We start from the raw sequence: 24,251 nt of genomic DNA on the forward strand, positions 1-24,251 counted from the left end.
GTTCTTGATTGTGTGTTTCCAAGTTGCTGCATCTAACCAAAAAGAATAGAAACCTACATAGTACAGTACAGTACCTGAAATTGAGGCATTAGGTTAGTTAGTATCTAGGTCAGGTAGGCATCATAAATCTTTGTGCCTGCAGTACGAGAGATCCGCTTGCTGATGAGTTGGCCTCGCCTTGACATGGCATGCAATGCAGCATATCGCATCGTCCTGTTCTAGCGCAGTCTAAACAGGGACGGCCCATACCATGAAAGGGTTGAGATCAAGACTAGACGATACCATCAAGAGGCTGGCGTCTAGGACCCCGTTCAGCGTGAGTATTCCACGATTGATAAAAACTGTCTACACTGTCCTGTACTTTGTCAATGACTTTTTATCTTATACAGAAATCGGTGATGTGTCTCGGACTCGACTCTGAATGGGTGTGGAGACGTGTGGCTTGTTTGACGCTGTGTTTGGATGTGATGGTCTTTAACTCTGCGACCTCATCTTCGCCTATCATGTCGCGCCATTGCATTTCATCCTCCCACCAATCCATCACACACCAAACTTAACACACTTTAGAGTGTGTAGCTGAAAAAAAACCACCACCAAAATATCACCACCAAAAAAAAGACAGCGTTTACTATCATACGAAAAGAATAAGCAGTCAGGCGACCCTTAAAGCAACCATCTCTCAAACATGGTTCAACGGGCGGCAAAAGCCAAGTCGACTCTGACACACACACAGCAAGGTCAAGGTCAAGAACCCTGGACTGTCAAATCTCCCTCACCCGAAATTCGTCCTGTTCTCTGCCGTCGTGTTTGATGTGGCACCAAATACAGACTTTGCCTCCGAACAGGGTAGATGCTCAAGGTTTCTTACTTGTGTAGATCATCAAGACACAAAAGTAAAAAACAAAAATATGGCTCGATGTTAGCCTTGGAAACCATGACAAGCGGTGTCGAGGGAGTTATCGGAACATTTTTCTCAAGCGAATGACTCTTTACAGTAGCTTGGCTAGCATCTGCATCTACATCGCTTTCTACTGCCCGTAACCCAAAAGATGCCCAATCATGGCTTCTAGTCTAGTTTAGCTGTTGCAGCATGCAGCAACAGGAGCACGCAGTATGCAGGTTCTGCCAGCCCATCTCTTTCAACTAACCTGTATCCTGCAAGCCTCACCACTTTGAAGAGACAGGGGGATGATGTCAAGAAGGTTATCGTTCACTTTGGAAGCCTGACCTTGCTCGTCCTTGATCGGGCATGGCTTTTGTCAACCAACCCTAGATCTGATGATTTTGTGAGAATGTTTGCTCTGCTATGTTACTCGATTAATTAATATGGGATATCTTTTTACCTTGGTGGAAATGATATACACTTGGAGAGAGGCTGGTCATTCATATGTCCACGTTGTCTGGTGACGACGCCAATTGTCATTGACCCAGTCAGAGGTAACGACCACGAGGAAAACCAGAGGCTGGGTTGGTGATCGCATGCACCGTAGCTCTGGATAGTAGCATGGTCGTTTACTGTACACACGACACAGTAAAAGCGAGCCGATAAAACTAATTATGGAACATGAATTGTTTGTTCATTCATCATCCGCTGTCTCGGCTACAATGAATTCGTCATATCGTGTCCGTGACTCCATCATACAAAGTTATCCGCAAACACGAGATGCAAGAGATGCAAACGGTTCCGGAAACAAATTGATCGGGATCTAAAGTTGCCGGATGTCTCTGGATAAAACAAAACTGATTAGCGATGTTTTTTTCTTTTGCTGTGTTACTGTTGTTGGACTTTGAAACGGCTCCTGTTATGGGTGAAGACAAGACAGGGCGAGCGACGTTCTGGCACACGCCAAGGCTGGTTCAGGTTTCTTGACTATTCATCTCGTGGTGGAGGTTGCAAGTGGCGTCTCCTCCTACTGTCATGTTTGCCTGTGAGTGGTTGATTTGGTTGAACGTCACGTAGTAGCAGACACAAGAGAGTGTGAGTCTCGTGGCAGTTTGTTTCTGTACCTGAAAGATTAACGCCAGAGTACTAACGGGACTCGATTTAACTTAACTAAAAACCCCCAACTCTGTAGCCATTTGCTAATAACTCGTTCCATCGCGTAAAGTTTTGTTCCATCGCTTAAATCCCATCGAAAAAATGCTATGGCCTCGTCTTCAACGACTTTCTTCCTACAGAAAGAGTACGGACCAAAGAATCCATCATTTTATGGAGTGGCCAAGACCTGATACCCTGCGATGCCTGCAAAGCCTCCAATGCCCTGCGCTATTCCCCCAGACCCCTGCCAGCATAAGCGCCCCTGCCTCGTCAAGTATACAGTGTGGCACCTGAACCATCTTCACACGGTCATTCTCGTACCAGAAGGTGGCTCCCAGTGGATCTCACTCTGGGAAGGGACCTTGGCTTGGGCTGAACCTTGTGCTGCGCTCTGGTGTGTGAGTGCCCATCCTACTTTCAGGTCACTCACTCATTCTCTCAAGACTGATATTAATCCTACCACTCCCCCCAGCCTCTTAATGAATTGTTCCTCCTCCCTCTGTAATACTACAAACCTCAATTATTGATTTCATACCTCTTGGTCATTTGATCAATCCCTTGTCGACAAGTAAAACCAACAGAAAAAGACATTCTTTCCGCTTTCGTCTCTTTTCTGTTCCTTTGTGTCTTGGATCCATTGTCTCACCGGCCACTCCCAAGACCGCTGCTCCACGTCCACGTCGTCCACGATACAACTCATACTACCTAATCAACACCTGACGACATTATTCCACGGCTTCTCCTTCTGTACCCCGCCCTCTTCAAAAGGGTGTCAACTGGGAATTCAATAAGATCGTCACAACCATATATCGACAATGTCTCTAACAGTGACGCAACAACTACCGCAAAGGGAGCTTGATGCACCAAAACTTGATACTTCTCTTGCACAGCGACATTCACAGCTCCGACCTCAAATAGAATCATTATCCGTTGAGCCTCCCATCTATTCCCCCTCCGCCGACGCCGACGAATCTTCTCGCGAAAACACTCCCACAACCATGGTTCCCACTCAACGACAACTCGCTTCTGCTCCTGCTCTTCCTGCTAAGAGTGCCCTCCGAGCTTCAAGATGCTTGGACGGTCTCCTCGCCCACAAGCTCAACACCCAAGGCCAAGCTGCTTTCTCTGCTCCTCATGATGTCTACCTTTCCTCCGAGGAAGATGCTTCCTCCTCCGCCGATGACTTTTCCGACTTTGAGACCGACTCTGGTAGCGATGAGTCCCTCGCTTCAGATCGAAGAGGCAGCCGTGAGGACACTGCCAAGATGGTCTCGGTTGTCTACGCTGGAAAGCCTTCAGTGATTGACCTTCCCCGACGATCAGTATCTCCTAGCCTCATCAGTGAAGCTTCTTCCCGACCCTCATCAAGAATGTCGACCTTGTCTCGACCTGCCAGCTGCCTTCGCAGAACATCTACTCTCCCAGTCACACTTCCCGTTCTCGATCGCCGCATGTCTTTCTGCACCACATCTTCAGGGTCCGTTATGCACCCTCCACGAACCAGCAGCATGGGCACTAGCCGTCTCGAGAAGCAAAAGCCAGACTTCCTCAGCATTGACCCTTTTGCGACCAAGGCTGAGCCTGAAACCAAGGAAGAGTCAAGTGAGAGACCCAAGACACCAAAGTCTCCTGGTGTATTCAAGCGTACACTGAGCTTGGTTAAGAAGCGAAGCCGACCTTCGCTCAACACAAATTTCGCCAGCCAATCCCGAGACAACCTTTCTCTCTACACACCTTCGCTGCATATGGAGCAGGTTCAGGAAGAGCCAGGTACCGACTCGGATGACAGAGCTCCTAAGCCTATCCTCAACAAGGCACCTACTTACCACGAGTTTGCTCAAAGAAGGATGTCATCAGCCCCCATGTCGCCCATGTCACCTATGTCCGAACCTGGATCGCCAATGACACCCAACAGCACCCGCAGCCGTCTAAGACAGGGACTGGCAGCAGCCGCACGGCGACGAAGCGTCAAGGTTTAAGCAACACATGGCCAAGACAAACAATTGGCTTTTTTGTACATTTACGAATTATGACTGGGCAACTAAACGGATAGCGGGTGCAAGACGCCTCTAATATTTTCCTTTGTCTACTATTTTCTGTATCCAACCTAGAAAGGTCTTAGGGCAAAGGGCACCAGGCGTACTCATGGGATATCTCCTGCTGGACAAGAAAAGAAGCCGGCGTTGTACTTTATTAACTCACCACTCGAAATCGAGCAAGCGGCGTTCTTTGGGATTTTAGACATATCGATACACATATACACACACACTCACACAACACATACGCTTTGCAAGCGTGGACGACCTCGGACAGGTCTTTTGTCAGATAGGATAGGTGGTAGATGAACCCAGCCGCAAAAAGACGGTGAATAAGGGAATGCATCAAAAAAACAATACCGCGAATGAATACAACAAGCAATACCTACCACAACTTGATTTTCTCCGTTTTTTGTGAATACTACGCTGGAAGGTTTATGGTTTGCATGCATTGCATTATGCCCGAGGATGCGCTAACAGATGCGGTGAAGTGGTTGCTTTAGCTCGGCGCGACCGGTGCAAGTACCTGAATATCTGGGGTTGAACTCTGCAGCCACCGACAACATCAAGCATAAGGGAGGCTTGTAGGGCTAAAACTAAGGGTATTAATGAGTGTCGACTATTGTATCCTATAACTGTTTTCGTCTATAGGTTTATGCTCACATGCCGATTGTTCCATTAAAACGACCGGATTTGGAATAATTGTAGTTTGCGTGTATAATTCTTGGCGACAAAGTGTAAAACGACTATCGATTTGACTAACTGCGTTGTTCTCCCCTGTTCCTTTTTTTGCTTCTGTTGTTGCGGTGATGAGAGGGAGAGGGAACGATAATGTCAGATCACAGACAGGGTATAAGTGAGAGATACTGGGGAAGTACATGATACTGACGTAGTGGGCAGGGCAGATTCAGAGGTAGACGAGATGTACTTGCCGCATTCGGTAGGTGGGAAATTGAATCGACAAAGTCGACGGACAATTTATTTGTAGTAGCTCCTCCAAAGGTAATCTCGGGATGTCACTCAAGATTTGATTTGATAATGAGTGAGGCTGGTATTATAGTAGCGAGTACTAAGCAAGTTCTAGAAGGAGAGAAGAAGAATGAAAGGCATTGGCTCGTAATGATGGTCTCGTCATTATTTCGGCTCGCTTATACAAACTGGAGACTTTTGAAGAGTTGTTGAATATTTGACACGAGATATTCCGTCAAGGTACAGACGAAATCCCCTGAGCACGTGGGGTGATTGATGTCGTCCCCCTGTCGTTGTTGGTTCAACTCGATAGGGAAATTCATATTCTTTGATTGAGATCTACCCCTGGAAATGTACAATCACCCCAGGTCAGCTCAGCTTATTAGTGAGGATACGGCACAGCAGCAGATGACAGGAGGATCAATTGAAGGATTCGGGGTCTGTACTCTGTATGTACTTTGACGTTTCGTAGAATACTGTGCCGCTGTCATTTATTATAGACTAGTCGTGTTTGTCAACTATCTAATTCTATTTCCGCCATCTCCTGAGTCAAGTTTATTACCTTGTATCTAGAAAACGCAACAACCAACAGACGGAATCTCTACTCACTAGCTGCTTTCTTCTCAGGTCACACTCAGGGGAAGCAAAAAAAAACTCCACAGGGACGGGATTAGGATTAGCTGTGGATCGTGAAAATGGAGTGAGACTGGGACTGGGGGGCGGCAGAAAGGCCCAAGGTCAAAAGGTATCGGTATCTGGGCTTGGCTTTGAGATACTGTACGGGGTTTGGATGTAACGGTATGATGTCTTGCTTTGCCTTTTATCTGTTAATGCAACCTATTTTGTTTCTTTTTGCTCCGGCACGTTTGGATGAAAATGCACGTGCGAAAAAGCAATGGTTGGAATATGGAGAATTAAACGGGGTTGCATATCTTGCTATCACATATTTACATACTTACATACGCATACAAATGGCATGATTATCTCGCAAATGTTTCGCTTTTATTACTTCTCGTAAAAAGATGATGATGATGATGATGATAATTGTTGACTAGTCATTCAAATGTCATTCTACCTTATTCATAGAAATCAATCAATTGACCGTCTTTTCAAAAGTGGACTCTCTACCTACCTATTCAATGTCTAGCCTCGTCTACTAATCGACTAGACTAATTGTTTCTAGCTGCGATACTAGCATCGACCAACACCTCAAAAAGTAAATCACTCTCTGACAGACACATCTCGTGTCAAACAGCGTCAGTGTCTCAGGCCTTTCACAAGACACAGACCAGCTATTCCTACATAGAGTTGTACTGTACAGTAGTACAACAACTAAACTTGTTTCCTTCTCTTGCGTGATGTGATTAGATCCTTGCCTGTGGAGAGAGGCTAAAAACGCACGTTCTACTCGTTGCTTCGCCTCTTGCCTTTGAGTTCAATTTCCTTTTGGGCTTGGACCTCTTGAAGGCGCCTCGCATGATACTATCTATGGACCTGATGGAAATGTGGCTGGGAATGCACGAATACAAACCCAGACCAACAGACGCCAGGGGAAATCCGTTCAACGTTGGGGCTATAGACGGCCAAGGCGTCTGACTTTGCACGAACTGGTGGCTCTAGAAACAAAACATTAAAGAAACAGAAAGAGTCAAGACACGAAGCGGTCAAAAGACCAATAGTTCATCCACTTTTTATCGTCATCACACTGCTGACTCCCCCCAATGCAACCGTTTTCAAACACTGGTGCTAAAAGAGAGTTGCACTGGGAATAGAGATTGGCGCTGATAATATTACCATCGTGCACTTTGCCCGCAGATCTTGGCGTGAAGGTATCCGTACTTGGACCCTGAAACATAACTTTTCTGGTCATCATGCAAGCGCTGCACTGTGAGATACTCGTACTAGATCTCCTCTGTAGCGTGCTTCTCGAGTAATAGTAGGACAGTAAGCTGGTGATCCTCGTCTGGGGGAAATTGCGCTCTTCAACTTTCGGCCTCTTGCGTCCAACGATCGGCGATCCGAATTGCCCTGTTGGATCTCTTAGTCTCTTGTGCTAATAAAACGTCTGCGAGCTGGTACTTGCGGTGGCTGTTGATGATGGGTGGAGCGGTTCATTGCTGAGGATATATTATAATCTACGTGTTGGACCAGGTAGATGAAGACCTGCAAGATCTCAAAGGATGATAAACACCAGGGTCTGGGGTTCTGTCTTGACTCTGAGTGTTTGTCTGTCTGTCCGGCGTAGTCTGGTTAGTCACCTCGCCTGACTCGCCAGTTAGAGGCTATTTCCAACATTTCCCACTCTCACCTCATCGTGGGCACGTGCTCAAGCTTATCAACGCAGCGGTTACAGATTGATACTGCACGGGGTCGTAGGCATGAACGTGCGTGACACACAGTAAGTTGAACTCCTCAGAGTACCTTCACCTTGGTGGCAGCGATATCCCGACGACAGACAGGTTTCATCCTTCGGACAATAGCTAGCGGGCGCGTCTGAGCGCAAGACTGGAATCGTGAAACAGACAGAGGAAGAAATAAAAACATGTTGGGTGTATGATGCTGGATCTTGGCTCTTTTTTAGAGGGCTAGTTAATATATCTGTGCCCTCATGAAGCACAAAAATAGCCATTTGGTGAGATAGCGCGATCGAGTTTCAGGTTTCAGCTATGGGATTTGTATAAACACGAGTTAAGCTTGGACTTTGTCACAGGTGATTGATGGATTGTGGCGATGCTTCATGTTCGCTCCTTGGTTGGTGCTTGTGAAAGAGTTTCTTGAAGGTTGTTTGTAGAGGCCGGGACGAACGGTAGTTGAACTATCGAGTAGAGTTGTCCAGTTTGCCAAGCCCTGTCATCTCTATGTAGGATAGGTCAGGTGACTGTGGTAGTTCATTAGATGTAAGTTTCCGCAAGTAGTCGCCGTTAGGTGACGACAATGCGCTGAACACTTGACAATGTCTGTGTCAAGGTCAGCTGTCATCGAGATCAACGGGCAAAAAGTGTAGAGTGTGATCACTCATCTTGTATTGCGAGGCCGTAAATACGGGCACGTCTAATGAGAGAGTTTCATGCGCCTGCTGTTAGACAAGTCAGCCAATATACGGTTATGTCGGTGCATTGGTAGAATACCAAAACGAAAAACGAAGAGGCACTGTGATGTACTGCGAAAGGCGATGGAGACCGAGAGGGTCGGGGTTGGTGTTGACACTCGTCGATGGTCTGCCCAACATTGGCCCTAGACCCTTTAAGGACGTGCAAAATATTGCAATGAAGTCTTGAGGAAGTTTTACAGCAGTAAAAATATAGAAAAGGGTGTTGTTTTATCCTCATTGATTAACCCAAAGTCAGCGTTTGTACTACTGTTGGCAGTGTTTGCTAGCATTTGCTTTGCCAATAGCAAGCACTGGCAGCCAGCTGTTGATACTCAAGCATCCTTTCATGAGAAATAAATAAATAAATAAATAAAATCAGAGTATAAATATGTAGAAAAAAGTATCCCTAGTTTGAATATGCACTTCTAATAAATCGGTAGGTTGAAAACCTATGTAACATCCAGCCCACTGATGTGACCACAGAAAAAGGGGGTAAACAAGATGAGACTCACGTATTATCACTAACAACTTCAATGGAATTCTCGCAATGTAATTGGATCTCATTGAAATGGTATAATTGGTTCTTTCGCTCCTCATGTACCTTGCTAGGTAGGTATGTGGTTAGGTTTTCACTTGGGCCAAGCCGCAGTTGTGAAGCACTGGTGAATAGATAAGATGGGCTGATTGCGAAAACATCTGCATCAACAATAGGAAATATGAAGATAAACAATTAACCACATGAGAATTTGATACACATTTGCCTAAGCCTGAACTAACCTGCTCACCACTCTCTCCCCTAGCAACGCGTAAACACTTCACTGCCGCGCTGTCAAAATATCGTGGCTTCTCACCACACACTTGAGACTCACCCTTTCTCTACTCACATTTCCTACCTCATATCCAGCTCTTTGTCTTGGGTCGTCTATAGTATTGACATCGGTCACTCAGCTCAGGCATTATTTGCCTGTCCGTGAATCACAAATGGCCCCGAAGACCGAAGGCCCCCCGACCTTGGTCATAGCCATCGATTTTGGTACTACGTAAGTCCTTCCTTTATAAATACTCGTCTCTTTGTTCTCTGGCTGATATCGAATTCGCTTAGATACTCGGGTATCGCTTGGAAGTTTGGCGACAGAGAGCTGGAGTCGATCCAGACTGTCACGGACTGGACCACCGTCAGAAACTACCGCATCGACGCTCCCAAAGCGCCCTCGGCCATTTTCTATGGGGATAACGTGAACAGAGATCTCACATGGGATATATGACTCCCTTCGGAGACGGCATCCTGCGCTGGTTCAAACTCCTGCTAGTCAACGAAAGAGATCTCCCCGAAAATGTGCGAGATTGCGAGCACTTGAAGAGCGCTCGAGACCTGATGCACAAGCTCAACAAGACGCCCGTGCAAGTCTTTAGTGACTATCTTCGAAATATCTGGGAGTACAGTCGTGAGCGAATCGAGGCCGCGGAGGAGAAGGGATGGACGAACATCTACCGAATCCATTTTGTTCTCACTTTGCCTGCGATTTGGCCTCAGTATATTCGGTCGCGGATGCTCGAGGCTATGAAGATCGCTGGTCTGTTTGAAGTGACACTAGAGGGGAAAACGACATATGGCTTTATTTCTGAGCCCGAGGCAGCTGCTTTGACATGCCTTCGAGAAAACATGGGCCGATGCACTCTCGAGGCAAGATAATGGTCTCCTTCCTGTCTTTATCTCCACTAACTCATCTTATGTAGGTTGGTGATCAGTTTGTTGTCTGCGATGCAGACGGCGGCACTGTTGTAAGTATTTATTACTCTATTTATCTCCATTTTCCCCTACTATCCCTTCCCTCCTTGCTCATGCTCAACTCACCGAATTCCAGGACATCATCACCTACAAGATTGAGAAGCTTACCCCCTTCGTAGTCAGCGAAAGTGTTAGAGGCGATGGTAATAATATTCAAGGGTCACGCCAAGGATTGTGCTAATAACTCAAGGCGGCCTTTGTGGTGGCATCTTTCTCGACCAAAAGTTTCTCGGGCTGCTCAGACGAAAATTCCCCAAAGACATCACAAGAATGCTTGCACGAGAGGCTGCCCAGAGGATTGTGAAGGATGATTGGGAGTCTGGTATCAAGACTGTGATATGCAAAGAAAGCGGCAAATACGAGATCAATCTCGTCTACAAGGGACCAGTCGACCCCCAATTCTTCCCCTCTTCGTTTGCGCTTCAGGCGTGAGTTCTCACAACCCCCCCTTCTATGATGGTCTTCAGCGTCAGACTAATGGATTTCCAGAGACGAGATCCGCGAACAGGTGTACAAACCCGTGATCGAAGAGATTAAAGAACTAATCACGACTCAAATCAGACAGGTCGAGGAAGGATATCAGAAGCCACCCAAGGTAAGGTTGTCCATCAACGCAGAGTGGCTCGTTTGCTAACAATTTAGTTTGTATTCCTAGTTGGGGGCTTTGGGAGGTCCAAGTACTTGTACCAATGCCTCGATGAGACCTTTGGAAAGAAAACACACATCATTCAGAAGAGAGGAGCTGACCCGTTAGTATACCCTTGAACATTACTGCCGACTCACTCACTGACTCTTCCTCAGGTAGTCTTCTGTCCTTCGTGGTGCAGTTCTCCACGCGCTATCACGTACCGGACTCGCCGATTCAATCACTGCTGTCGTCGACTCCCGAATCTCGAGACACAACTACGGCACTGTCTTCAACGACTGCCCATTTGACATCAAGAAGCATGATATACGAGATCGCGAATATTGTCCTTACGGCAAGAACTGGATTGCAGCCGATCAAGCTGAGTGGTACATTGGAATTGTGAGTGGCCTATATCTCGACCCTTTTTTACGAGTAGCTGACCGGTTTTCAGGGCGATGCAGTATCTATCTACAAGCCGGCATCTTTCTCTTGCTACCAGGCCCTCACAAACCCCGATCAGGGCCTTCAGATAGAGATTGTAATCTCCGACTCTGCCGAGCCCCCAGCCCGAAGGGACGAGTCGGTCAAGAGGCTTTGCCTCATCAAGGTCCCCTTGCCTTCCAAGGTATGGGGGAAACTACGAAAAGAGATCAACGAAGACGGCAAGGCCTTTCGTCGCATCAACTATGACCTTCGAATGATCAGTGACGGATCCTCCCTTGAATTCGCCATCTGGTTCAAGGAACAATGCCTCGCATCACAATACGTCGAGTTTGAATCCACACAGATGCAAAAGGAAGAAGCGACTGATAGTGGCGGTGAGGCCGACGCTGAGATGATGGAGCCCGAGGAATCAGTTAGCGTCATCGAAGTAGAGGATGATACCGACGATGAGTACATGGATTGTCCAGACCGTGAAGATGAAAGCACCGTGGGTGATCATTCCACCGTCCGGGGAAGGCATGACAGCCTGGATGATGATTTTCTTAGCGAATGATTGTCCTTTCGATGATTGATGGAACTGCGCTTATCGGGTTACGTAGGACGGGGGTTTTTGGAAGCTCTCAGGGCCCCGTGGACAGGCTTGGGTTGAATTAGGGAGGTCAATATTGCTCATAAGAGGAGAGTACTGAAGCTGAAACCATGTCATTCAGTATCTACGTAGCTAATGTTCTCATATAATATGATAACTACAGAGTAATTATTTATAGCGTCCATTCTCTATCCTTGCAAATGGCTTGACACGATTCTCCAAGCTGCTACACGGGCTGCTGGGTAGCAGAAAAGTTAACCTCCTAACTCTTAGGTTACAAAAATAAATAGCCTAAAGAACATAGTCTAAGTAGCATAAGCTGATCTACTGATTTCGTCTCTTATGCTTCTAGCGGCCAATTTTTCTGATGCCCTGAGGACAGGTATCAGGCTGATCCAGGTCGCTAGGAAAAGTTGACTCGGTTACCACGATGTCCATCCCCATTGCCGAGCAATGAAAGTTGCTGACACAGTCGGATGGTACCAATCAGGAGACCTTTTTCCCCATAAACCACAGCCATACCCCTTGGTCCTTGTACTGTCGATACTCCATTTTATGCTTAGCTGACATCCGTGTTATCAAGAACGGGTCCTGCGGAATTGTTCGTTCCCCGGGCTCGTAATACTCATCTGCCAGTGCTGGATCGAACTGAACAACATCAAATTCCATTTCGTCGCCATCGTGGATCCAAGTCGGATTCTTGTACACACAGACAAAGTGGTGGTAGGATGTATTCCCTGGGTACCTCTGTGATGCAGGCAGACCAGGAAGTTTTCTCCGGGGCTTTCGCATAGTTGCATATTCGGGATCATTTTTAGCCCTCTCGGCCTCTCGGACCTGCGCGAAGTCCTCACCACGAGCCTCGAGTTCCTCGCGATAGTGCTGAGCACAGTCGGCATTACTACCTCCAGGGATGTAGAAAAGCTCACATCGGATAGGGTCGCCGTAACCATTCTGTATCTCATGCTGAAAACGACTCAGATCAAGCTCATTGAGGATGAAGTCAGGATGGACAAAGTAGAAGCACCAACTTGTAAGCGGTGGTATGGTTTCATCACGCTGGGCGCACCAGGTCATCTTCGCTGGGCGGCTTGCATGGTCTGTAAAGTCGAAGACATGTTGCTTGGTGGCATTTGCCTTTAATTTGGGCATTATATGCATACAGGTAAGTGTACTTGACGGAACTTGTTTCAGTCAATTTGATGGACTTTAATTGGAGAGCATTGTGCGATAGTTGAGTGGATATCACGATACTTGGCAATAGGTGTTGGGTCATGTACCTAAAGAAAAGGAATTCAATATGGGGGTTTAAATTTTAATTAATAGAATGGCATTTCCCCCTTGTAAACCACAGGTCAGGAAAAAGAATTATATCTCGACTATCTACCTAGAAAATAACAAACAAAAAGGGGAAGTAAAAATAAAGTTGGCAGACTGTGGATTAGGAAGTCCAACCAAAAAAAGATTGTAACATAGCAGCTACTGGTTTCGATCCAGTGACCTCCGGGTTATGAGCCCGGCTGAGGAGAGTTAGTACGAATTTGAATTCGTGTGAATGAGTAAACATACCGCGCTTCCACTGCGCCAAGCTGCTTTTCTTGGTGAAGGTAAAGAGTACAATTTCAGATTATATACCCTACCCCGCCCCCGCTTCTGTCATCAAATACAACTTACACCCCTCCAAACCTTTGAATACCTGATAACCAAGTCTGCCACCACTCTTTGAAAGACTACTAATGTTATCTGTTGCTACCATGTATCATATCTCATGTGTTTTCTTCGTATGTTCTCGAATATTAGCTACTAATTAGGACACATGCATGCATTCGTGCCTCAGCTGATTGATGACAGGACATTGTATCACATTAGGCACCAGCATCACCTGTCACGATGGCTCATCGCATTTCCATCATGCTTCTTCTATTCTTACCATGTAATCTAACATAATAGTCATGGAAATGGCAGTAGAAGCATGTATCAAGTCGACAAACGTCACACCTCGCTGGCTACCAAGCGGAAACGCATTCTGGTACAAGCAAAGCCATGAGGCAGACAAACATCAGTTCTTTTTTGTCGACATTATTCAGAAACACCGAGAGCTTGCGTTCGACCACAAACTGCTCGCCGAGGTTCTACGACAAAATACAAACGAGGAGGTCAACGACTTGGCCCTGCCTTTTACTTGGATTGAACCTGTACCCGAGGAATCATGCATTCGATTCCGTTTCGATAACCGCAAATGGCAATTCGGTCCAGACGACAAACTCGAAGAGTGGAATGGCAATTTTGGAACAGAGCCAAAGGGTTTACTCAAGAAAGAAATCGCCTCCTCGCATAGTCACATCGCTGTCACGGTTGATTTCGTAAACCGTACTGGAAAGACACTCAAGGTGTACTGGATCGACTGGGACGGAAAGCCTGTATACTACAGGACAATCACGAACGGTCAAACGAAGCGTCAAATTACATATACAGGTCACGTGTGGCGACTCGTCGACCTCTCAGATGAGAAGTTCAGGGCAGTCTTTGAAGCGCCTGACGTGGGGATCTATGTTGCTATCATTGAAGATCTCAGTGATTCCATTACAGAAGCATCCCCGTCTAGTGACGATGGAAAGTCCTCGGCTGATGAGGACACTGCTGAACTCGAGAATGGTACCTGTCATGTCAAAGAGTTCAATATTTGGTACAAGGATGACGATGGTCAAGACGTTCAACTGTCCAAGGACGGCACTAAAGAGAACCGGTTTGACAAGGGCCGCATATATCTGTCACCAGATAAGAAATATGTAGTTGCGTGGCAGTACACCCCGGCACAAGATCACAAAATCAACCTAGTGGAATCGTCTCCAAAGGACCAGATCGAGCCGAAACTCCACACAAAGAAGTACCTCAAACCAGGCGACCGTGTGAGGATAGACAGACCTCGTCTTTTTGATCTCAAGAGCCGAAACGAAGTTCCAACAGACAATATGCTCTTCAAGAACCCCTACAGCCTAAATCACCTGAAGTGGAAGGAGGACAATGCAGAGTATCTCTTCTACTTCAATGGACGTGGCCATCAGAATGTCAGAGTGATCGGTATCGGTGTCGATGGGAATGTCAGAGTAATTGTTGAGGAAACAAGCAACACTTTCGTTGACTATACAAAGACATACTACAAATTCCTCAAGGAGTCAGACGAACTTCTGTGGACGAGTGAGCGAGACGGGTACAACCACCTCTATCTCGTTGACATGGCCACCGGTACTATCAAAACGCAAATAACAAAGGGATCTTGGATGGTTAATGCCATAGAGTTTGTGGATAAGGATGCGCGCCAAATATGGTTCCAGGCTTATGGACTCAAGGATAGCGAGGATCCGTATCATGGACATTTGGCACGAGTCAACTTTGACGGATCAGATTTCAAGATTCTCACGGAGGGCAATGGAACTCATTCCTGGACGTTATCTCCCGACAAGCGCTACTTGACAGACACCTGGTCAAGGGTTGACTTTCCACCGACAACGGTCCTTCGTGACGGCGAATCGGGAGAGCAGATAATGGAGCTTGAGAAGGGGGATATAAAAGACTTGGAAGACAAAGGATGTTCTTTGCCAGAAAGATTTGTTGCTCCTGGCCGGGATGGCGAGACTCTCATCTATGGAATCATCGTCCGCCCGGCCGATTTCGACAGCACTAAGAAGTACCCTGTTCTGGACGATATATACGCTGGACCGCATGACTTTCATGTCCCCAAAGCCTTTATGCCTCTATCGCGTGAACGCCTATGGGCTGATAAAGGCTACATCGTGGTAGTGATCGACGGAATGGGCACGGACTGGCGCAGCAAAAGCTTCCATAATGTCTGCTACAAGAATCTCCACGATTCAGGCCTTCCAGATCATGTTGCCTGGCTAAAGAGCGCAGCATCAACTCGACCATGGATGGACCTATCTCGTGTAGGAATCATGGGAGGCTCAGCAGGGGGCCAGAATACCGTAGCAGCAATGCTTCATCACAGCGACTTCTTCAAAGCAGGCATAGCAGACTCAGGCTGCCACGATAACCGTATGGACAAGATATGGTGGAACGAGCTGTGGATGGGATATCCAGTCGATGAAGCCTATGAGAAGTCGTCCAACATCACACATGCTTCCAAACTTCAAGGCCCGCTTATGCTGATCGTTGGAGACCTTGATAAAAACGTTGACCCGTCTTCAACGTTTCAGATGGCCAACGCTTTGAACAAGGCAGGTAAGAACTATGAGTTTCTATTTATTCCTGGGGGTGAGCATTGTAGTGGCGGTGGAAAGTATGGGCTTGCCCGTCAAACTGAGTTTTTCAAGCGGAATTTACAGCAAGAATCGGCATTCCGAGTTGATTTGTATGATGACTCTACCCAGGACTGACAGCTTGGAGAATTGAATCTGTTGGTTGAGTTGATGAGTTGGACAAACCGAGTGTGAATTGCTGCCCTTGGATCCTTGTTTAATAGCTCCATATAGTTTTTAGTGCAACATAAAGGGTCTCGTTAAACGGCTAAGCTACCTACCCACTATCAACAGTATATCATCCATTAACCAAACACAATTGGTTAATTGCCGAGTATTGGATTGAATTGCCTTTGTTAAACAAACCCTTGATCGGAGGCGCTTTGCTTTTGTCCCAATCGGTAGAGCAATAGCAGAGCAATCAGAGCTGAATTGAATTGGAGTATTGGACAGCTGGCCTTCTGCAATAGGTCCCCTCCTCCACTAAAAAAAGTCCCCAGAGGTAGGGATAGACAGCCCAAAAGTCCAGATCTAACTTAACTTAAGCTACCGGCTCCAGCTTTAGCCAGGAACCATCCATTACACCCCCTGGCTTTTCCCTTTCCCTTTCTACTTCTTCTTTTTTTTCCCTTTCTCTTCCTCTTCCTTTACACACTTCATCTTCCTTTTCTCTTCTTCAACCTACTCCTTACTCGGAGTACAAGTCGAAGATGAAGATCTCGTACTTGTCCGTTGGGCTTCTCGCCCTCTTCAGCCCCTTGGCTGCTGCTTGGAGCAAAGAAGGTATGTTTTAGACAACATGTCTCTCGCTCTCTCTGTCTAAACATGTCTTAACCTTTTGTTCTGCTCTTTAGATCGCGAAATCTTCCGCATCAGAGATGAAATCTCAAAGTACGAGACCGACCCGGCCGCCAACTTTTACGATATTCTCGGTGTGCCCAACTCTGCTTCGCTCGACGACATTACAAAGGCCTACCGCAAGCAGACCCGAAACTTGCATCCCGACAAGGTCAGACAGTCAATGCGATCCAAAGCTGAAAAGGACAAGAAGTCGGGCGCAAATGTCAAGCCTCCTACCAATGCTGAGATCAGGACCGCTGTCAAGAAGGCCGGCGAGGCTCAGGCCCGTCTCTCTCTTATTGCTAACATCCTCCGTGGCCCTGAGCGCGACCGTTACGACCATTTCCTCTCCAATGGCTTCCCTCTCTGGAAGGGCACCGATTACTACTACAACCGATACCGACCCGGCCTGGGCACGGTCATCGTTGGTCTCTTCCTTGTTGTCGGTGGTGGTATTCACTACCTCACCCTCTACATGAGCTGGAAGCGTCAGACCGAGTTTGTCGACCGGTACATCAAGTTTGCCAGGGAAACTGCTTGGGGTGGTGGTTTCAACATCCCCGGAGTCGAGGCTGCTGCACCCGCTCCTACTCCTCCCGCTGCGCCCGAGAGCGAAGAGGAAGAGGCTCCCCCTCTGCCCCAGAACCGACGAGAGCGCCGCATGTATGAGAAGGCTCAGAAGCGTGACGGTGGCAAGCCTGTCAAGAAGACCCGCCGAGCTCAGGTTGTTTCTGGATCTGGAACTGCTACTCCTACCCCCACTGCTGGTCCTACTGGTGCTCGCAAGCGCGTTGTTGCTGAGAACGGCAAGATCCTCGTTGTTGACTCTCTTGGCGATGTGTATCTCGAGGGAGAGGATGAGGAGGGAGAGGTCCACGAGTACCTTCTTGACGTAAGTAATTCCCCAACTATCAAGACACCACGAAACTAACATGCGACAGCCTAACGAGCTTGCCAAGCCTACCATCAAGGACACTGCTGTCTTCCGTGCCCCAATCTTCCTTTTCAACATCACTGCTGGTCGCTTCCTCTCCAAGAAGTCCTCCGACCTTGAACTCGAGGTTTCTGGCGATGAGGAGGACTCTGACGTTCCTCAGCCTACTCCCAGCACCGACTCTGCCGGCGAGGACTTTGAGCTCCTCGACAAGAGCACTGATTCGCTCAGCAAGGCCAAGGCATCTGGTGCTTCTCAGGGCAAGGCCAACAAGCGCAAGGGCAAGAAGAGGTAAACTCCTTGCTTGATTTATGAAACGAAAAGGAGTGAGATCTAGCTTGATGTAGAGTTGGTGGGAATTGAGGATGATGTATTTGTTAAAAATGAGATGGTCAGGGTAAATCTTATATGCCAGCCATGCTATATTAGATGCCATTATGAAATGGACCAGATCTTTGGGGATTGAACTATTTATCCCAAGGAACTACAACAAAGATCAACTATTGTGATGCTGAGAGTATGAAATGTGATCTCTATTCAATTGAGCCCCAAGATCGGTGTTAGAAGACTGCAATAGTACACCTGCATCATCATCGATCATCTCAAGCCGGGTATTGCTTCGGACTTTTATACCCGACCAACCGCACTGCACTTCTGCCAACACAGCATTAGCTGGAGTATAAGGAATGAAATTAGTAGACCAGCTTATGCTATTTGGGTCACACTTCTTAGACTGTTTATTTTTGTATCCTAAGGCTTAGGAGGCCAACTTTTCGGCTGCCCAGTAGCTTGCGTGATACTACTCGACTATTCCGAAACTCCATTAAGGAGATCGTCGGTTATTAAATCCCACTTTGACTGATCTAGACTAATTGCTCCATTATCATGGCAACCTCTATATAACTACCCCCAGTCCCACTCGCATTCTGTCTTGTCATTCAAACATGTTTATTATTTTCTAGTTGCCGTTCTGTTGTCACATCCTGTCATTGGCGACTGCTAATCCGCGATGACGTCCTCGAACAGGCCCGAGGGGTCAAATGTTGCTGATAATAGCATCAGAGAGACAATTCCTGTTGAGGATTCTACTGAAGAGACCAAAGTCCAGAGTTCGGCTACGTCGACTGAAGAGACGGGCTCTAACAATGTGGTTTTGCAGTCTTCAAAGTACGAGTCCAGTTGGATTCGCAGGATATTAACACCGAGAAATTGTCGATGGAGTGATGAGTCGCCACCAGCTTTGTCCATTGGACATTGTCTTCTCTATGCCATGGTGAGTTTATCGTCTTACGGCACAAGTTGATTACTGACAATAGTAGGCATCGGGTATCACGGTAGCAAACCTCTACTACAACCAACCAATTCTCAACAAGATAGCCGCAACATTCAATGTCTCATACGAAGAATCCTCCCAGGTTGCGACTTTGTTACAGTCAGGATACGCAGCCGGGCTCATCTTTGTTCTTCCTCTCGGAGATATTCTTGAGAGACGGCCGTTTATCATCAGTCTAGTCTTTGCTACTGCAACAATGGTGAGCTCACCATTTATCTAATCGCACCCTTGCTGACAGCATCCTGCAGTGGATAGGACTCTGTGTCACAAATGACTTCACCGTCTTCCGCGCCTTATCTTTCCTCTGCGGTGCTACCACTGTGACTCCGCAGCTGATGGTCCCTCTCGTAGGAGACTTTGCGCCTTTACATCGAAAGGCGTCTCTTCTGGCCATTGTCACGTCAGGACTTATGCTTGGTCTTCTCATGGCCAGACTATTATCCGGAGTTGTGACCAACTTCACCAGTTGGCGCAACATCTATTGGGTAGCTTGTGGACTGCAGTATCTCATGGGTGTTGTGCTCTTTTGCTTTATGCCGGACTATCCATCCACGAATCCGGATGGTCTCAATTATTTCCGTGCGCTGGCTTCGATTCCTTACATGATGGTTACAGAGCCTGTGCTCATACAGGCCTGCCTTATCGCCTTCACGCTGTCAGCCGTGTTTACATCATTTTGGACAACTCTGACATTTCTACTCGCTTCTCCGCCGTTCGACTATACATCCCTGCAGATCGGTCTCTTTTCTCTTACAGCACTTGCGACTATAATGTCTATTCCACTGATTGGAAGATTGATTGATCGCTACGTTGCTCTGCTACCAACGATTGGTGGGCAAATCCTGGCGTTGATAGGAGCGATCGTAGGAACATTTATTGGAAACTTCACGGTTGCAGGCCCCGTTCTCCAAGCTATAGGTACAGATGTCGGTATGCAGACTGCACAGGTATCCAATCGTTCAGCTATCTTTGGCATCAACCCAAAGGCACGCAATAGAGTCAACACGGCCTATATGGCAGTGGCTTTTGCTGGCCAATTGACCGGTACAGCGGCGGGAAACAGGTTGTATGCCAGTGGAGGCTGGAAGAAAAGTGGCAGTTTAAGCAGTGAGTATAATTCACAGCCGTTCTATTTATTGCTTCTCATACATGAATACTAACTTTGATGTTTAGTTGCATTTGTAGTGTTGTCTTTATTATTCTCTCTTGCAAGAGGTCCCAGGGAAGATGGTTGGATTGGGTGGAAAGGAGGTTGGCATCCTCGACGAGAGAAGACTGTGACGCCGCCAACCGAGGATGAAGAAAGAGGTAGCGAGTTACAGGATAAGGAGCAAAAGTGAAGAAATTATAGTCTTTATCAAATTATACAGCACCGAAGCACCAAGAGAACTCAACTGAGCTACGAATGAGCCTTACGCATAACGAGCAAATGATAGGCAACCAAAAGTCTACTTCAAATAGATAGCTGTTCTCTCCTACATCATCAAGCTTTCATTTCATTCCTAGACAAATCACAAAACAAAGAAAACATACTGATGTATCAAGGAATCATCTTCCATTTCTTACCTACCTTACCTATACAGGGGCTCCAGGCCCATTTCATCTCAAGGTCCAGCCTTTACCTTACCATGATTTCCACACCCTAATCACTCGAAACCAGTTGCTCCTGCGGCATCGCCTGGTTTTGGTTCAGTTTATTCTTTCCCTCGTGTTTCTCCAGACACAAAGCACAGAGCAGGTCCGGGGGGCCATAGACCTCTGCCTGTTTGAATTCAGAGCACCCACCTTCGTTCACGATGTTACCACAGACCCGGATGTGACCAAAAGCCTCTAGCACAACATAGCATTGCCAGCAAGCAGCAACACGAGTGATTTGGATACACATGATGGGCTAGTTTGGGTCTGGTACGGTCTGCTGAAGTGGTAGTATGGTTGCTGAAATGATAAGTCTTGCAAGTGAATCTGACTGCGATGAGATGAGATGTTGAGTCGAGTTGAGTCGAGTTGAGTTGAGTGAGATGAGATTTATTCTGCTGGCAATGAGCTGGTTTATACATTTACTGACCTCTGAGCACGGACTACTACATACAATAGCTTTGTTGTTGTATGAACATTGTTCTCGGTTCAGCAACATTGTCCTGGTGTTGTTCATAGTTTGATCTCAGCACAAAGGACCACTACTCAATACATAAACATGATCAACTAAGAGTTTCTCAAAGAACAAGTCTTCGATATAGGAACACATCTCACCTCACGGGCAACGATTAAACATGCACGAGAGCATACCCAGGTAACAAAGTACATAGTAAATCTTCGTTTAAGTCTCTTAACTTCTTTTTAACTACAAAGTCGACAAATACACGTCTCCCCTTAGAGCCTTCCTTTTCAAGACTCGGCGGAGACCAACCTCTCGCTAGTGATGTCACCTTCTCTTCCCAAAGGATATATATCGCAACTCTTACTACAAAGGAGACGCTGCCCTGCGTAGAATCATGCATGCCAAGTTTCCCAACAAGCTAACAAAAACTCCTTCCCAGTCCTCGTACTCATCCTCGTGTCCGTAAACGTTTAGCTTAGTATGTACGCTTGAAAGGTGGCACGGGCTTGCACTCGGCCTCGTCCAGGGTGGTGCCGATGACCTTTCGGTAGGACAGATCGACCTTGCCGTGAGGCTGCTTCTGGAAAGAGAGTGTGTGCTTCATCCAGTTCTCGTCATCTCGGTCGGGGAAATCCTCGCGGGCGTGAGCACCACGAGACTCCTTTCGGTTGGCGGCAGACTCGGCGGTTTGGATACTATCATCATGTCAGTATTGCTTCAGTTATCATGAAAAAGAGAATAAAACTTACGCGCAAGTCAGTAGGTTTCGAAGCTCAAGAGTCTCAACGAGATCAGAGTTCCAGATCATGCTGCGGTCCTTCATGCCAACCTGGCTGTACATGCCATCGATCTCCTTCATCTTGCGGACACCCTCGTCCAGACTCTCCTGGGTTCGGAACACGCTGACCTCGGTCTGCATAGCCTTCTGCATGGCAAGTCGGATCTCAGCAGTGCTCTTGGGGCCGTCGGCGGTTCGGACCTTGTCGAGGGTCTCGATGTGGTCAGAAGCAGCGTCAGCAGCGGTGGGCTTCAGAGCATCACCGGGGTTGAACTTGTCGCGAATGGTGTGCGAAACGGCACGACCAAAGACAACAAGATCGAGAAGAGAGTTGGCACCCAGACGGTTAGCACCGTGGACGGACACACAAGCGGCCTCACCACAAGCGTACAGACCAGGAACAACCTTGTCCTCACCCTTCTCATCAACGGTAAGAACCTCACCAGTGTATCGTGTAGGGATACCACCCATGTTGTAGTGGACGGTGGGGAGAACGGGAATAGGCTGCTTGCGGACATCGACACCAGCGAAAATACCAGCGGTCTCAGAGATACCGGGCAGACGCTCAGCAAGGATCTCAGCGGGGAGATGGCTGAGCTGGAGGTAGATGTGATCCTTCTCGGCACCAACACCACGGCCCTCACGGATCTCCATGGTCATGGATCGGGAAACGACATCACGAGAAGCAAGATCCTTGGCGGTAGGGGCATATCGCTCCATGAATCGCTCACCCTCGGAGTTGAGGAGGTAACCACCCTCACCACGAGAACCCTCAGTGATCAGGCAGCCAGCTCCGTAGATACCAGTAGGGTGGAACTGGACGAACTCAAGATCCTGGTTGGGGAGACCGGCACGGGCAACCATGGCCATACCGTCACCAGTACAGGTGTGGGCAGATGTGCAGGAGAAGTAAGCTCGGCCGTAACCACCAGTGGCGAGGACGGTGTGGTTGGCGAGGAATCGGTGCAGAGTGCCGTCCTCCTGGTTGTAGGCGAGGACACCGCGGCACTCACCATCCTGCATAATCAGGTCGAGGGCGAAGTACTCGATGAAGTAGTTGGTCTTGTGGCGGAGAGACTGGCCGTAGAGAGTGTGAAGAAGGGCGTGGCCGGTTCGGTCAGCGGCAGCACAGCATCGGTAGGCCTGACCACCCTTTCCGTACTCCTTTGACTGACCACCGAAAGCTCGCTGGTAACTGTTCAAGGTCAGTAGCCGCATTGAGGCGGATTCCCTAATCCAAACTCACATCTTGCCATCCTCAGTTCGCGAGAAGGGGCAGCCGTAGTTCTCAAGCTCGATAATGGAAGCGGGAGCCTCTCGGGTCATGTAGTGAATAGCGTCCTGGTCACCCAGCCAGTCGGAACCCTTGACGGTATCGTACATGTGCCATCGCCAGTCGTCCTCGTGCATGTTACCTAGAGCAGCGTTGATACCACCCTGAGCGGCGACAGTGTGAGATCGGGTAGGGAAGAGCTTGGAGATACAGGCAGTGTTGAAGCCAGCCTCAGCAAGACCGAAGGCAGCTCGCAGACCGGCACCACCAGCACCAACAACGAGAGCATCATACTCGTGGTCCTGGAAAAGCGTCAATTGACTATATCCTTGATTCGCAGATGATCGAATAGACGTACGATGACGGCGTATTTGTTGCTCACAAAAGGAGAGGCCTCCTTGGCTCGTAGAGGACCGTTTCCAGTAATAACTCGGGCTGCAGACGATCCATTAGCATCTGAAGTCGCGCGGGCTGATCGGGGAGAAGAGCGTACAAACAGGTCGGGTTGTAGAGAAAGCTCGGGTAGGGAACCTGGCAGCCCTTGTGAACTGTACAAAGTTAGCAGAGCGCATTGAGGAGGCGTTGAAGCTTCTTGCGATGACAACACAAAGTCAATGCACCCGAAGGTTTCCATGAAGCCATCGCAAGAGGCCAGGCTGGGGACAACTTACGGCAGGGCCGAGGGCCAACTTCCTCATTGCCATAGAAGAAGCCATCATCAACTATATTCACAATAACCAAGACCAAACTGCATCCGCGGGGAGAATCGAAGGGTGGGATTTAACGATATCCTCGGGTGGCGGAGGAGTAGGACTTTTGTTGGATATGGTTTGGTTTGGTTGGTTTTGGAGAAATAGAAGGGATCACTGTATCGAGGGCTCAGCCAATCGAGTTATTCCTCTTGATGTTTTTTTGGGTCTCTTGCTCTTCGCGAGGCTCTACCGGGACGGATTCTCTCGGCTCCTCGGTTGATCTAACCAATCAGCGATGGCTTATTAGCAGCACACTTATTTGCTGTTCACTGCCTCCGGGGACATCGGACGCTCTCTACGCTGTAACCCACTGAAGATATAGTGAGTCGGAAGTCAATGACCATGAATGCGTTCAACTACCAAGATTACTTGGGACCAAAACACGTGGCCAAACGCTCAATTG

At 47.8% G+C, this 24,251-nt stretch overlaps 7 protein-coding genes and 1 non-coding gene across 8 annotated transcripts; 5 read left to right on the top strand and 3 right to left on the bottom strand.

The window, feature by feature from the left end:
• The first annotated feature begins 2,783 nt into the window (after positions 1-2,783).
• FGSG_07355 (uncharacterized protein) lies at positions 2,784-4,408 on the top strand. Its single transcript, XM_011328814.1, has one exon. The coding sequence runs from the start codon at positions 2,854-2,856 to the stop codon at positions 4,015-4,017; it is 1,164 nt and encodes a 387-aa protein (XP_011327116.1). The 5' UTR covers positions 2,784-2,853; the 3' UTR covers positions 4,018-4,408.
• Positions 4,409-9,115: 4,707 nt separating this feature from the next.
• Positions 9,116-11,548, top strand: FGSG_07356 (uncharacterized protein; the record flags this gene model as incomplete). Its single annotated transcript, XM_011328815.1, has 9 exons — positions 9,116-9,174; positions 9,237-9,309; positions 9,378-9,719; positions 9,872-9,916; positions 10,000-10,066; positions 10,114-10,351; positions 10,413-10,518; positions 10,729-10,950; positions 11,003-11,548. 9 exons carry the CDS (start codon positions 9,116-9,118, stop codon positions 11,546-11,548), a joined length of 1,698 nt encoding a protein of 565 aa, XP_011327117.1.
• Positions 11,549-12,070: 522 nt separating this feature from the next.
• On the bottom strand, positions 12,071-12,661 carry FGSG_07357 (uncharacterized protein; the record flags this gene model as incomplete). The annotated part of the gene is made up of 1 exon (XM_011328816.1): positions 12,071-12,661. The coding sequence occupies one exon, from the start codon at positions 12,659-12,661 to the stop codon at positions 12,071-12,073; it is 591 nt and encodes a 196-aa protein (XP_011327118.1).
• A 396-nt stretch (positions 12,662-13,057) lies between these two features.
• On the bottom strand, positions 13,058-13,178 carry FGSG_20670. The gene has a single exon. It is a non-coding gene; the product is annotated as a tRNA-Ser (tRNA).
• A 364-nt stretch (positions 13,179-13,542) lies between these two features.
• Positions 13,543-15,978, top strand: FGSG_07358 (uncharacterized protein; the record flags this gene model as incomplete). Its single annotated transcript, XM_011328817.1, has 1 exon — positions 13,543-15,978. One exon carries the CDS (start codon positions 13,543-13,545, stop codon positions 15,976-15,978), a length of 2,436 nt encoding a protein of 811 aa, XP_011327119.1.
• A 508-nt stretch (positions 15,979-16,486) lies between these two features.
• FGSG_07359 (uncharacterized protein) lies at positions 16,487-18,084 on the top strand. Its single transcript, XM_011328818.1, has 3 exons — positions 16,487-16,623; positions 16,695-17,572; positions 17,622-18,084. The coding sequence occupies exons 1-3, from the start codon at positions 16,551-16,553 to the stop codon at positions 17,907-17,909; spliced, it is 1,239 nt and encodes a 412-aa protein (XP_011327120.1). The 5' UTR covers positions 16,487-16,550; the 3' UTR covers positions 17,910-18,084.
• A 539-nt stretch (positions 18,085-18,623) lies between these two features.
• Positions 18,624-20,287, top strand: FGSG_07360 (uncharacterized protein; the record flags this gene model as incomplete). The annotated part of the gene is made up of 4 exons (XM_011328819.1): positions 18,624-18,887; positions 18,934-19,146; positions 19,196-20,054; positions 20,121-20,287. The coding sequence occupies 4 exons, from the start codon at positions 18,624-18,626 to the stop codon at positions 20,285-20,287; spliced, it is 1,503 nt and encodes a 500-aa protein (XP_011327121.1).
• A 952-nt stretch (positions 20,288-21,239) lies between these two features.
• FGSG_13136 (succinate dehydrogenase flavoprotein subunit) lies at positions 21,240-23,985 on the bottom strand. Its single transcript, XM_011328820.1, has 6 exons — positions 23,768-23,985; positions 23,590-23,644; positions 23,455-23,531; positions 23,070-23,398; positions 21,795-23,018; positions 21,240-21,740 (listed from the first exon to the last, which is right to left on the bottom strand). Exons 1-6 carry the CDS (start codon positions 23,813-23,815, stop codon positions 21,521-21,523), a joined length of 1,953 nt encoding a protein of 650 aa, XP_011327122.1. The 5' UTR covers positions 23,816-23,985; the 3' UTR covers positions 21,240-21,520.
• Between the last annotated feature and the right edge of the window lie 266 nt (positions 23,986-24,251).

The sequence above is a fragment of the Fusarium graminearum genome, chromosome 4 (genome assembly GCF_000240135.3).
Source record: "Fusarium graminearum PH-1 chromosome 4, whole genome shotgun sequence".
Classification (NCBI taxonomy): Eukaryota; Fungi; Ascomycota; class Sordariomycetes; order Hypocreales; family Nectriaceae; genus Fusarium; species Fusarium graminearum.

Bases quoted from the DNA above. Each gene is read 5' to 3' on its own strand.
- FGSG_13136 (XM_011328820.1), bottom strand. From the start codon at position 23,815: ATGATGGCTTCTTCTATGGCAATGAGGAAGTTGGCCCTCGGCCCTGCC. The intron at 23,019-23,069 runs GTGAGTTTGGAT...GACCTTGAACAG, and splicing joins CGAACTGAGGATGGCAAGAT to TTACCAGCGAGCTTTCGGTG. The intron at 21,741-21,794 runs GTAAGTTTTATT...ACATGATGATAG, and splicing joins CGAAACCTACTGACTTGCGC to TATCCAAACCGCCGAGTCTG.
- FGSG_07355 (XM_011328814.1), top strand. From the start codon at position 2,854: ATGTCTCTAACAGTGACGCAACAACTACCGCAAAGGGAGCTTGATGCA.
- FGSG_07359 (XM_011328818.1), top strand. From the start codon at position 16,551: ATGAAGATCTCGTACTTGTCCGTTGGGCTTCTCGCCCTCTTCAGCCCC. The intron at 16,624-16,694 runs GTATGTTTTAGA...TCTGCTCTTTAG, and splicing joins TGCTGCTTGGAGCAAAGAAG to ATCGCGAAATCTTCCGCATC. The intron at 17,573-17,621 runs GTAAGTAATTCC...AACATGCGACAG, and splicing joins TCCACGAGTACCTTCTTGAC to CCTAACGAGCTTGCCAAGCC.